General features: G+C 22.8%; 2 protein-coding genes across 2 annotated transcripts; one reads left to right on the forward strand and one right to left on the reverse strand.

Moving 5' to 3' along the window:
• Positions 1–472: 472 nt before the first annotated feature.
• Positions 473–5,638, reverse strand: LOC112603665 (dehydrogenase/reductase SDR family member on chromosome X-like). The gene is made up of 7 exons (XM_025352354.1): positions 5,524–5,638; positions 5,321–5,428; positions 4,857–5,021; positions 2,531–2,741; positions 2,248–2,443; positions 1,994–2,167; positions 473–487 (listed from the first exon to the last, which is right to left on the reverse strand). The coding sequence occupies exons 1-7, from the start codon at positions 5,636–5,638 to the stop codon at positions 473–475; spliced, it is 984 nt and encodes a 327-aa protein (XP_025208139.1).
• A 1,957-nt stretch (positions 5,639–7,595) lies between these two features.
• LOC112603571 lies at positions 7,596–13,153 on the forward strand. Its single transcript, XM_025352200.1, has 8 exons — positions 7,596–8,031; positions 8,104–8,274; positions 9,339–9,450; positions 11,873–12,038; positions 12,103–12,271; positions 12,332–12,512; positions 12,574–12,713; positions 12,799–13,153. Exons 1-8 carry the CDS (start codon positions 7,933–7,935, stop codon positions 12,919–12,921), a joined length of 1,161 nt encoding a protein of 386 aa, XP_025207985.1. The 5' UTR covers positions 7,596–7,932; the 3' UTR covers positions 12,922–13,153.
• Positions 13,154–13,609: the final 456 nt, after the last annotated feature.

Genomic DNA, 13,609 nt, shown 5'->3' on the forward strand with positions numbered 1-13,609 from the left:
ACTGAATAAACAAATGACCTTATATAATCTATGATTAAAAGCGAAATTAAATTTTTTTACTGACTATTAAAAAGTAAATATAAACTACAATTTTTAGTTTTTTTATATTGTATTTTACCTATAAGGAAGTAACTTATTTTATTGTTACGACCAGGAACAAAAACGTTTTGTTTATTTTATACTTGTTTGTAAAATGTATATATTTATTTTTTTTTACAAAATAATTAGTGCAATACTTTTGATTATACTATTAAGAAATAAGAATTTTATGTAGAAAATTATTAGTATATGTAGCGCAATAAATTTTGTTTATTATATTTGGTTAGGTTAATTTGCTGTTATTATTATTAAATGTTTTATATTAATAACTGTATTTAAGAATAATCTTATTTTATTCTTCTTATTTTTTACACTATTTTAAATGTTATATTATGTAATTTAAATTATTTGTTGTATTATTAAATTTTTACACTTATTCATCATTCTTCTAAAATAAATTGTTAATATAATTACTCAATATTTACTCAAGGATAATAAACAAATATATTAATTTGAAAATGTATTTACAAATTATAATACATTATACACAATTTTAGTAATAAGTACATTCATTAATTGGGTGGTTGTATTTAATGCTAAGCAACTATAAATGTATTTCTTAAAATCTTTAATTAAAAAATTATTTGTTATATATTTTAAATCATGCTTAACAAGTAAAGCACCAATTAAAATATATTTATACATGATCTATGAATAATAAACAATAAAATAACTTGTTTAGTATTTTATATTCCAATAAACATTATAATAAATTATTTCAATTATAATTATTATGAATTGTTTGGCAAATCTTTTTAGTTTTGATATAAATAAGTAATTTATACAAAATTGAATAACTCTTAAATAACAGTTTTAACACATTTTATAAAGATCTATTAAAAATACTGGGTTTTCTCATAAATTTAACTATATCCTATTCATTTTTGTCTGATTAATTATCAATTTTTTATTAGAATATGGTTATTAACAATACTTGATTGTGTAACTTGAAAGTATTATCAATTTAATCAGTATCACTGATTAATTTTAAGTATCAAAATTTAAGATATACGCATATTAAGTAACTATGCCTTAATAAATCTCCCCTGATTATTATGATTCGATTAAAAAAAATGTAACTGATATCTGATATCTAATACTTAAACTAAATATTTTTAAACCCAAAAATATACTAAAGGGTATATTAAAAAGGTATATTAAAGGTTATACCCTTTATATACTATATAAAGGGTTAATAGTTAAAAAAAAATATTTGACATTTTTACCAATTTTATTGTATTAATATTTACTATGAATGATAAATTTGTAAAAAAAATTGCATCATTTTGAGCTAACTAGACAACATTTTAAACTTTTTAAATTTTTAATAAATAATTCAACCTTCTGCATCATTAATATTATTAATAGAAAAATAAATTACTTTAATAACATAGCATTATAAATAATAAATATAAGATAAAATATACTTAATGATATAGACTGTCTTCATTTAGAATTACTTTTCATGTATAATGATTTATGATTAAATTAAAATTTAACAAATACATTACTGTAACTTATTCAATAAAGATGTACATTTGACACTGTAAAGCAAGACAATAATTATCTACTTAACTTTAAAGAATAATATATAATAATAATAAATAGGGAGTTTCAAGAAAATGCAATAGTAAATAAATATCAACTATTTTATCTCAATATTTTTAATTAATAAAAAAAAATAGATATTTTGAATTCTCTAACTATTAGTTTTTAGAATTAAACTAGATAATAATATAATTTTACTAAAATATGTTGTTTTTAATATATTTGTATATATAAATAGAATTATTGAGAATTAAATCAGTCTTTAATGATAATGAAAAACATACATAATTTAAAATATAAAATAAAAATTAATAAAAAGTTATAAAATCAATAATTATTTTTCTACTAAAAAATGTTTTACCATAGATATGGATGTATCATAAAGTTTTTTTTGTGTCTCTTCATCATCAGCATATGATAAATTTTTTGCAATTTGACAATTTGCATAATAACCACCACATCCTTCTAATTCTGGGGAAATGCAAGCATAAACAACACTTCGTGACCCTTCCTCTGGTGTCTATAATTAAAAAGAAGTTATATAATATATACATATATATAAATATTATAGATACACATAAAAAAGAATTAATAATTTACTTTGCAAATGTAACTCAATATCCATGGCATTGTCATTTTCAATAATGTTCCATTAAATAACTCTGTATTTACTATACCAGGATGTACAGCAAAAACTTGAACGTTAGTGTTTGCTAATATTTTATTATAATATTTAGTTGACATTACTTGAGCTAGTTTAGACTTTGCATAAGCTGCATTTGTTATATAACCTTGACTAAAAATGTAAGTAAATATAATAAAATTAGTAAAAAAAAAAAAATTAAATTAAAAATGGAATTAACTGTATTAATATTTTATTAACCTGTTACTTATTGAGCCAAAATTAATTAAAGGAGAAGCTTCATGAGCACAAGAGGATACATTTATTATTCTTGCATGCTCATTTGTCGAACCTGATTTTTTTAGAGCTGGTAATAGTAATTCTGTTAATAAAAAATGACTCAAATAATTGATAGTCCAATGTGCTTCGTAACCATCCTCACATATTTCATACGGTACAAACATAACACCAGCTTTAACATAAACAAAAATAAAACTAAATTAAATTACAAATGTACAATTTTGATTTACATAGAAAAAGAAATTAATATCCATTTTTCTTCAATGATACACCTTTAAAAATCTGTTTTTATGGAATATTTAAGTATATATGTCGCATCCACATAGTGAAATCACTCATTTCATAAAATGGACAATACCTATATTGTGTACCTTGTTTCATTATTATTTTATTATATAATGGTTCATAAACTATCATTATATATTTATATGTATATTATATTTTATTATATAAATAATTATATTTAAAAAAATATATTTTTATTTTATTTTTCACAATTGATTATGACATTGGCTGTTACCTATTTATTATTTCATAATAAATACACGTATAAACTTCAAACACAATAGTAACTGTGTTATACACAAACACTGACTAAATGTTATTTTTTGAACAACTTAGGAGTTACATAGGTATCAGTCAACTGTCATCCAAATATCCGATAAAGAAACATTCATATGATATCGGATTTGGAATTACCGAAATTAAATTTGATATCTCACTAACAGCCTCATATAATATAGATCACGGATAAAGCATTATTATCTTTATTGATATTGAAAAGTATGATTTGTAACAGTCAATTTCATAATCAATCGTGAAAAATAAAATAAAAATATTTTTGTTAAAATATAATTATTTATATAATAAAATTTAATATACATATAAATGTATTATGATAGTTTATGAACCATTATATAATAAAATAATAATGAAACAAGGTACACAATATAGATATTGTTCGTTTCATGAAATGGATGTCAAAGTTTTCATCAAAATTCACGATCTGGATGAATTTCACTATCTGGATATCCAGCTTATGAAATGAGTGGTTTCACTATATGGATGAGACATATATAAAGATTATATTTTCAAATTTTTAAGATTTTTTGACTACTTGAGTGACCTATGGAACATACAGGCTTCTGTTTGATAAATGAAAACCTCACTATTCTTCAATAAATTATTTAGCAGATAATTTTTCTGAAAATATTAAAGTCACCAGAATTTGAACAGGTAGTTTTTGAGTAATTTAAATTTATGTACTAAAGAAAATAGGTCCATGATAATGAGTTTGGAGAATATGAAGACTACAGTGATTTATTAATTTTACTAATTTTACTAATTATTTTATTATTATTATATTTTTTTTTTATTATTATTTTATTTTACTAATTTTTTTTTATACATAATTTATAGTAAAAAGGAGGATTTTCTTGTAAAATAAACATTGTATTGTCGTAAAACACTATATTAGGCATAGAAAAAATATCACAAGAATTTTAAAATATGGTGTTTCAATTTATTTAAAAACTTCAAAAATCAGAAATTGAATAAATTAATTATTAAAGAAAAAATGGAAATAAATATGTTTGGTGAATCAGCCTGAATATAGATTGTATACTTATATTTATTTATTAGAATAACCAATTTATGTTATATCTACTTAATATGGGACAAATCATCTGATTTGCCACTGATAAATATTCATGAGAAAAATTAATGAATTCTCTAATTTCAAATGGACACAAATTAGACTACTAAATCTCATGGCACACTTATTTTTAACTTGTAAAAATATGTATTTAATATTTAAAATGAAGTTACAAGATAAACCTATAAATATATATTTATAAATAAAAAATAGTGAAAATAAAATGATTATTTTATTTTGACATTTTGAGACAAGAATAAGAATGTGACTATACTCTAATTATATTTTTTAAATTAAGTTCTTATCATAAGCTAATACAAAGGTATAGCAACAGCTAGAGGGGTTAATAATACAAGCCTACCAAGTCTTGGCCCAAAATCTGTTAAAATAGATAAGAATAATTAAGCTTAATTTTTAATGGCCAACAAAAATTAACTTGGTAATTCGCTGGTTCTATCTAGACTTGAATTTTAGGAGATATTAGAAAGTTCAATGTTTCAAATGGTTTTTAAGTATTATTATTTTAATTATGGAATATTGTATATCTTATAATATGAATGTTTAATTTTTACTAAAATTATCATTGTTTCTAGCAGTGATCTATAAACTAATATAATTACATTTTAAATTTACCGTTATTTACAAGTATATGAATTTGATCATGATTGTGTAATACTTGTTTTGCAAAATTTTTAACAGAAGTAAATGATTTAAGATCAAGTTCATAAAATTCAATTGATGCATCATACATAATATGCTGTTGGATTATTTTTTGAGCGGCATTTACATGGCGGCATCCTAAAAATGAAACACAATATAAAAATGTATATTATATCAAAACAGAATTATATTTAATTTATTGATTATAGATTAGGAACTAAATTTTTAAACTTAATATGTAATTAACATAGGTGAACATAAAAAAATCAAATTATTTACCAAATACTTTGTGTAGATTAGAATTTTTAAATTCCATGAATGTATTTATTGTTTACATATTATTATAAGTGAATTAAAATTATAAAAATATTTATAAAAACATAATTTAAAAATTATTCCAAATACTAAATTAATTTTTAATAGTAAATTAAGATTACCAATTATAATATGCATCTCACATTGAACTAGTTTCTTAACTACTTCCAAACCAATGCCTCGAGCACCTCCAGTAATAACAGCTACTTTTCCTTGCTTATTGATAATTTCTTACATGAAAAAAAAATATAAGTAAAATATTATTTTAAATAGCTACAAAATATTTTTATGCATAGTAAATGTATTAATTAAAATTTAGTCTTACCCAACTTATTTTTATCACGATTTTTTAAATCATCAAGAACGGCAAATATTCCCAAAAAATAATAACAAATTTGGTATTGTATTATTTTAAAATATGTTGTTAACATTTGAAACATTTTTTTATTTATTGTACTTTTATAGACAATAAAATATGATAAATAACAATCTCTAAGTATAAACTTTTAAAACTTAGAATATACCATGTTATTTTAGTATAATAATAATTTAATTTCTATAATTTATAAGTTTAATCCTTTCAATAACACAAAACTTTCTCTTTTCATCGGTGAAATTTGTTTGAATAAATTAACTATGAAAGCAATATAAGCAATTTGGCTATACAGTGTGAACTGTGTAAACAAATAGAAATTTCTAATCATTTATTTAGGACAAATGACAGTTAGGAGTACAGCACATTCATAAACATAGTTATAATAATAAAGAGCGTGGTAGCAATAATAGTATTTATACAGAGTGATTGGTCGAACAAAAATTTATTCATAAGATGAAGGATAACGATTTTAGTTATTTTGTTATAATTTGAAAATATTAACATAGAATAAATTAAATAATTAAATTTATTCTACGATAATATATTCATAATCTAGCGAAAGCTTGAAACTTTAAATGCATATCAATCTTATACACACAATTATATTTTCAAATAGGTACAGTGTTTTTAGTGTAAATGAATTCACCTACCTAAATATCAGATTACTAATAGAATAAACAAAAATTAAAATAAGTAAATTATTTTTATAGTAGCTATAGTGAAACCTCCTAACCTAACGGACACCTCTAAATAACGAACACTTCCAAATAGCGGACGTCTTTATGGGAACGGGAACATTTTCACCACTTTTATATAGGAAAACCTCTAAATACCGAACACTTTAAATAACGGATACTTTTATGGCAATTTAATTTTTGATTTTGACGATTTTTATTGTAAATGTTGAATAATCGTAGAATGCCTCAAAAAATATCTAACTATCTTATGTAATCTGACTACTATTCAGTATTATACTATGTACAATTATAGTTTATCTAATCCGACCGTTGTTGCGTCGATAAAAACATTTTTCATACGGTTTTTCAACAGTTTATGTTCTTCTATAGATATACTGAACACTTCACTGTTCTCCAACGCAGTCGAATTAGAAAATGCCTTGATACATGAAATGACTATGCATCAAGGTCTTAAATAAGCTAAAGTAACTGATTTTTTCAATAAATGTTAATTTTTGTTTACATTTTCATTAATTTTTACATTGATAATAATATCATAACTTTAAATAATATATAATTTGTATTAAAATAATAAAAATAATATACATACCTATATCATTATTATACATATTGCATATACATATAAATAATGTTGTACATAGTTATTAATTTCTGCAAATTATTTTCCCCCTCTGAATAGCACACACCTCTAAATAACGGACAAAATTAAGGCGACCGAGAGTGTCCGGTATTTAGAGGTTTTACTGTATATAAATTATGAAAAAAAAAATACAATTATTAGTATGTAATATGTTGTCTGACCGTAATCAGACTTTTCAATGACTCAATACTCTTTACACTGACAACTGCATGTCTATACTGACTAAACTCTAAAAATCAGTGCGATTACTTACTTTTCCTCTTTTTAAATTTTTCAACCGCCTATTATTTAATGTATTTATAAAATGAAAAAGTGGTTTTCGTTTGGAAAAAAAAAGTATTTATCGCCACATACTTAATGGCATACGCAATCCGAGCAATTGATAAACATTCAAGTATTTGAAAATTTAGTCTAAAAGTATTCTTTTACTCTATAAAATTTAAAATCAAATAATTATTATTAATTATTTATGGCTTAAACTAATTGAATCATTCTGTATATCAATATTATTCTAATAACATGTAAAATAATATCGTACAGTTGGCTATGCTACAGCCTACAATTATATGATAACATAGTCAACTACTACTACGTTGAACTACACTGTATTTTGCCGCAGAAATATAGATAAGATATAATTTTGCTATTTACTTTTTTAATTTTAGTTTCAGATGAATCAGAATTGAAAAGTTGAGAACCGCTCAACAGCTGTTTGATCATCTGTTCGTACCTTTCTCTCTTTTGTTGTTGTTTCATTTCATTATAACCAAAATTTGATCATCCTTTGTTTGAAAAAATTTATTCTAAATAACGAGACGCCGCTCGTCGTTCTGATGAATAAGTTCCGTTGAAAATTAAAAAGTGTGCAAAATCCTTGTTATCCATTTACCGTACAGTCTTGTTCTCGGCATTGTCCTCAAAAGGAATTCTGGGTGTCGTTGAATCCGGCCGCTTGTTTTCACCGGTACATCTATTTAAGAAAAACGACTTGGTAATAACGAATTTCAGAACTCGTCAAAAATGATCGTGTCGTGCAAATGTCTGAACATCCATATTGAGACCAAAGGCGATCCGATCAAATTTGATAAACGTTTGTTGGGCGGCGGTTTCTTTTCAAAGGTAAAAATCGACTTTTGCCTTTTTGAATTTTGTACACCCATCATAGTTTCAACTTTCGTATTTTTCTTTTAGGAGTTACTATGTTGTGAAGTGATAGCTATTACTAAACATCAAGACTGTTTGATTCTTGAAGAAAGAGCCTTCGGGTGGTCTATATACAAATGTATCAACTGTGATATGCTGTGTTATGCTATATCTTTGGATAAAAACATACAAACAATTTTGATTAGTCCTGATTTATTGGTAAGAATAACAAATAGGTTCAATTAATTTTGGATTACTAGTTAAATTGTCATCATATCTGGAAAATAAAAATTTTTGGTTGAAAACTAATTTAACTAAATGTTGTAGATCTAATTTATGTAAATTAGTATAAAATTATATTATAGTGAAATATATTAGAATATGACACAATTATTATTTATATAAAACATTTATTTTAGAATGATAAATCTATCTCTGTTTAAATACTATGCTTTTGCTTAGGTACTAAAAAAAATTAAGCACAGATTATTGTTTTTATTGAACTATAAAACAATGGAACATAAAATAATTTAAAAAAATATAATGTCTCACTTTTCTAGAGTGAAAATTTTATACTTTTTGTAGTTTAAAAATTTAATTATTCTATAATTTTCAAAAAAATCTTAAACAAAAAGTTAAGAAATTTAAGTACATTATCTAGTTGTTCAAATCTTAAGGTATTTTTTGGCATTGCTTTTGTTTTGTTTATAGCTCAAAGACAATATTTCTCTAATGAGATATTTTGAAAATATTTTCTTATGAAATCCGTCTCTCAATCTTTTAAGAAAAATGTAATTTATACATTTATACTCATTTTTAAATATTTAATTCAAAAATGTATAGTTCTATGTAATAATAAAGTATTTATTATTTAAATTTGATTTTGTCACAACAGCATCCTTTGAGAGGTGGTAATTTGTGCGCCTCATTCTAGTATTAAACTTAACCTTTAGCTAAAACATTATAAATATATTTTTATATTTTATGTATAAAATGCACTATTTTCAGTTAGTTAATAAATAGATCAAATAAAACTTTTGGATCACTATTTTCATTACCCAAAAAGTTTAATAAACATAAAACTAACATTTTAAAATCTAAAACCAAAAAATTTTTCTCATAACAATATCTAATAAAAAAAAAATGAACTTCTATTTACATATAATATTTTTTTCTTCTTATTAATCATATTCATAATTAGTTAAAATTGTTTTCATTATCTTAATTACACTGATTCAATTCTATAAAATTGTATTCATTTTTTTATTATTTATTATTTACAGACTGATCCAAAACAAATACAAGAGTTGAAAAACTCAGAATGCTTTTCACCAATTTATAAAATTGTTATTAATTTGACTGATTCTAATCAACTTTATTCTCCTCGCTTAGTGGGTAAGTATTTATGTTTTTTAATTGTTCTTAGCATAGAAATAAAGATACAATTTTTGATATAACTAATTGTAAAATACGTAACCAAGATTAATAAAGCAATTAGTCATTGTTCTGATATTGTCATCATCTTTTTTTTTTTTTTTTTTTAATTCTTATAACATAATTTATTTTTCACTTGGTTACTTATTTTACATTTTTCTATGTTATGTTATAGTCATAAAAATTATCATCCTCAGAATATAATCTTCGAAACTTAAATTTTCATTAATTTCTAATGTTGTAGTATTGAGTTCTTTAAATAGATTTTAAAAAAGTTTTCCACTTTCTTCAAAATTTCCAAGTATTTTGTGCCTCTCTGTATTTTACTGCGTATAGATTTGTTCTTGCATTCCCCCCTCTTAAACTAATTTTTAATTTGTATTTGGTATTTTTCTTGATTTCTAGAAATCTAATTTAGTATCTTCTATCCTTAAAAGTTCTGATTTTCCAATATAATTAATTACAATCCTGTTTCTATACTTACATTGATTCATAAATTATTTGAAAATATGTTCTCTAAACAACTTATTCCTACTATTAACTCTAAAATTATTAATGATTAACACAGTTATCTATTCTCAAAATCAACTATGTACTAATTTATTAGTTTTCATTCAATTTATAAATGATGCTTTTAAGAATGGACATATAGTCGACGTTGTTTGTTCTGGCTTTTAAAAACTTTGATATTATAAGTCATAATATTTAAAAAATAAAATAAACTTAAATGTTTTGGTATGTATGACTTATAGCTTTCTTAATATTCTTCTAATTGTTCCTAACTTGTAAAATATAAATACTTTTATTCTTATTTGTATTCATTGCAATTAACTGATGTATCCCAAGATTTTCATTTGATGGCTTAATCTTTTATTCATTTACATTAATAATAAATAAAGCTGTTTGTATTGTAAAATCTGCTGAACTGTTTCAATTTGATTTAAATACACTTACTAAATAGTATGAGAGTGTAGCCAAAATAATCTTATCCTAAATGAAAGTAAATATTAACTAATATATTTTTATCATTTCCAATCTTATATACTTTATTTTATACCTATTACAAACAAATAATGAAGCTAATTCTCGTCTTAGAGGACCTTAGTGTTTTCCTTGATAATAAACTGATAGTAAGCATTTAAATTATTTAAAAAAATCTTTAAAACAGCTTGGATTTATCACATTTTTTCATGACAAATTTACTCTAATGCATTGTATTCTTAATTATATTTCTTTCGTATAATCTATTCATTATTGTTACTGATGGTCGCTTTTTGACTTATTTTCTAGTAACAATTGTTATTAAAAGCTGCTGTTCAGAATAAATTTATATTTAATTTTCTTTGATTTCATTGCAAAATACTTATGTTCCCTTTTAAGCTCTATATTTTAGCTTTTCTTGCTCTCGACTTTTGAATTTCTTAGAATAAAACTTTATGTATAAGTTTTTTCAAAATAATATTAATTGTCCTTCATTATTTTGTCATTTATCTATTTTATTCTGCAGCATATCACCAGATCAAACAGTTATATATAAATGTATAATTTCTATTCACCAAACTATTTATATGGTGTAACTACTTGATTTACCACGTTATGTATTTGTCAATTAAATCTTTTCTCTGATCATTGTTATTTTTTTTTAAGCTATTTTTAAATTGATTTTACATACTTACCATTATATATTACCATTTTGTATTTAGCAGAATACTAATTATACTATTAATTATCATTGTTGTAATTTGCTATATTTTTAGTTAGTTGTTAATTTTCTATTTTATTCTATAAACAATTATTAATCAATTACTACTTGAAATGTTATCTATCTATTATACATACAATTGGGTTATTTAGCGCCTGTCTAATACAAATAAATAAATAATGTTCATACCTACTACCATTGATTTTAAAAATATACTTGATAATATTTATTCTAAATTCATTGTTATTACTACATCAAATAGGTATAGTAAAGATAAAAGATAATTTTTCAATTTTAAAATTTATTTATTATTTTCAAATTTATCTTTAAATTTTAATACAATCATTAATTTAAATTATAATTTACTTACATATCTATATTACACTCAGGACAAATTATCATAGATACAAAAGGAATCTTTGATCCGAGGTAGCATTTTTCTTATATTTATACAGAATTATACATTAAATATATGTTATTTTAATAGCTCCTTAGTGATAAGAAATAAAAAATTGCTTCAGGACAGCTCTGATTTTTATTCTGGTTATTACTATTGATTATATATTACCTTAATCTCCGTAATATGTATTATAATCAATGCAATTCATTCAAAATATGATAAATATATTGTATATTACTTTACTCGTCTGATTCTAATTATATTAATTTAATTTAAAATAGGTTTGGTGCCCCCAAAAGTCAAAGCACTGCAAAGACAAATGAGTGAAGTAGTTGAAAAAGAAGCAAAACTTGTTGAAGATAGAATAAGAAAATTCACAGAAAATCAATATTCAGCTTTAGAAGAATTTAGAACTAAAGCTCAAAATGATTATCAGACTCTAGCTAGGTATAATATTTAAAAATTTTATTTTCAAACATTTGTAATTTGTATACAATATTATTGTTTTTAGGATAATATCTGAAAAAGATAAAAAACCTAAATTTGAAAATTTACCTGCTCGAACAAGTACTAACAAAATGTCATCTCCTGTAAAACAGTTACCAAAACCAACAATTACTACGCTCAAAAATAATCCAACAATGAATTTAATGGATTTTACATTTAAACCTTATACCAAGGTAAAATTTATTTTAAATTTTATTTATTTTGTAATACTTGCTAACAATAAGCTTATTTAGGATAATGAAGATAGTATTTCATCAAAACCAATTCTAATCAAAAAACCTACAGTTGGAGGAAGTAATGATAGCGGTTTACCTCCAGCATCTTTTGATGCAGAAGGATTATTTCCCCTTGAAGACATGGAAGACTTACAAAAAGATTGTGCTTCTGATGATGATCTTCTTTCTGAATCTGAAGGTAATTTAAAAATTTTAATTTATGTTTTTGATTTGTTAATAAAAGATAAATGCTTATACAGGAGAATCTGGAAGCCATGATGAAGGTATTTACATTCCGCATCACAAAAAATTAGATATGGCTGTATCTTTACCAGTAGATGTACCCAGATTTATGGTTCATAGTGGCAGTGTTCCAAGTGATGTTAATCCTCGTATTCCAGTAATATATTATAATTTAATTACTAAAAAAAAAAAAAAAAAACAATGAAATTACTTATTTATGATACAATTTTGTATTTAATTAGGTTGGACGAGATGCTGAACATAAAATGGATATTGCTGCTAGTATAAAAGCATTAGCAAAAAGTGTTCATGGTGATAGAATTTTTGGAGAATTACCTAGACCACGTCTGGGATCTCAAATTTGAAAATAAGGTTCATTATTTTTTTCTGTTAAATTATGTTAACTTATAATATAAAATTTAGAATCTGTGAAACATATTTTCCAAAAGTTGATTTTGTTTATTATGGATCCTATTTAAACAGGTGATGAAGCGTTGATTTTCAAGAGTATAATTGATAATTTTTAATTTGCTTACAACTTTTTGGAAATATATTTAATTTTTAAGTGTGATAAATCTAAAAGTACAAGATTTTTAAGAGTATAGATTATATAATGAATATATATATATATATATTATATATGTTTAATGCATATATTTTAATAATTGCTTTGATTTTGTATTACGCTTATATTGTTGTTTTAAGTTCGTACATTTAAAATATTTTCTATATATATTTTTTAAATGAAAGATTTAACCAATTTTTACATTAAATCTACTTTTATTATCATTTAAATACTGTTTTATTATTTTAATTTTAACTATAATAACCTTATGTACATTGACTTATAAGTATAATTTATACATTTTACATCATGATAGATTCATGCTTATGATGATTTAACATATATATAGTTTTTAAGTATCCCTTATATTTTTAAATACACTGTGATCTGCTATACATCCATTAATTAGTATGACTAAATACATTTATTCAATTATCAATAACATATAGGAAATTGGTGCATTTAGTTGTAGTACGGAAAGGATGTTA

The sequence above is a fragment of the Melanaphis sacchari genome, unplaced genomic scaffold (assembly GCF_002803265.2).
Source record: "Melanaphis sacchari strain LSU unplaced genomic scaffold, SCAv2.0 Contig10_pilon_pilon, whole genome shotgun sequence".
NCBI classification, from domain to species: domain Eukaryota; kingdom Metazoa; phylum Arthropoda; class Insecta; order Hemiptera; family Aphididae; genus Melanaphis; species Melanaphis sacchari.

Coding starts and splice junctions, on each gene's coding strand:
- LOC112603571 (XM_025352200.1), top strand. CDS start 7,933: ATGATCGTGTCGTGCAAATGTCTGAACATCCATATTGAGACCAAAGGC. Junction 8,032..8,103: donor GCGGCGGTTTCTTTTCAAAG/GTAAAAATCGAC, acceptor TTTTTCTTTTAG/GAGTTACTATGTTGTGAAGT. Junction 8,275..9,338: donor TGATTAGTCCTGATTTATTG/GTAAGAATAACA, acceptor TATTATTTACAG/ACTGATCCAAAACAAATACA.
- LOC112603665 (XM_025352354.1), bottom strand. CDS start 5,638: ATGTTTCAAATGTTAACAACATATTTTAAAATAATACAATACCAAATT. Junction 2,742..4,856: donor TCATATACTTGTAAATAACG/GTAAATTTAAAA, acceptor TTTATGTTAAAG/CTGGTGTTATGTTTGTACCG. Junction 2,168..2,247: donor TATTGAGTTACATTTGCAAA/GTAAATTATTAA, acceptor TTTTAATTATAG/ACACCAGAGGAAGGGTCACG.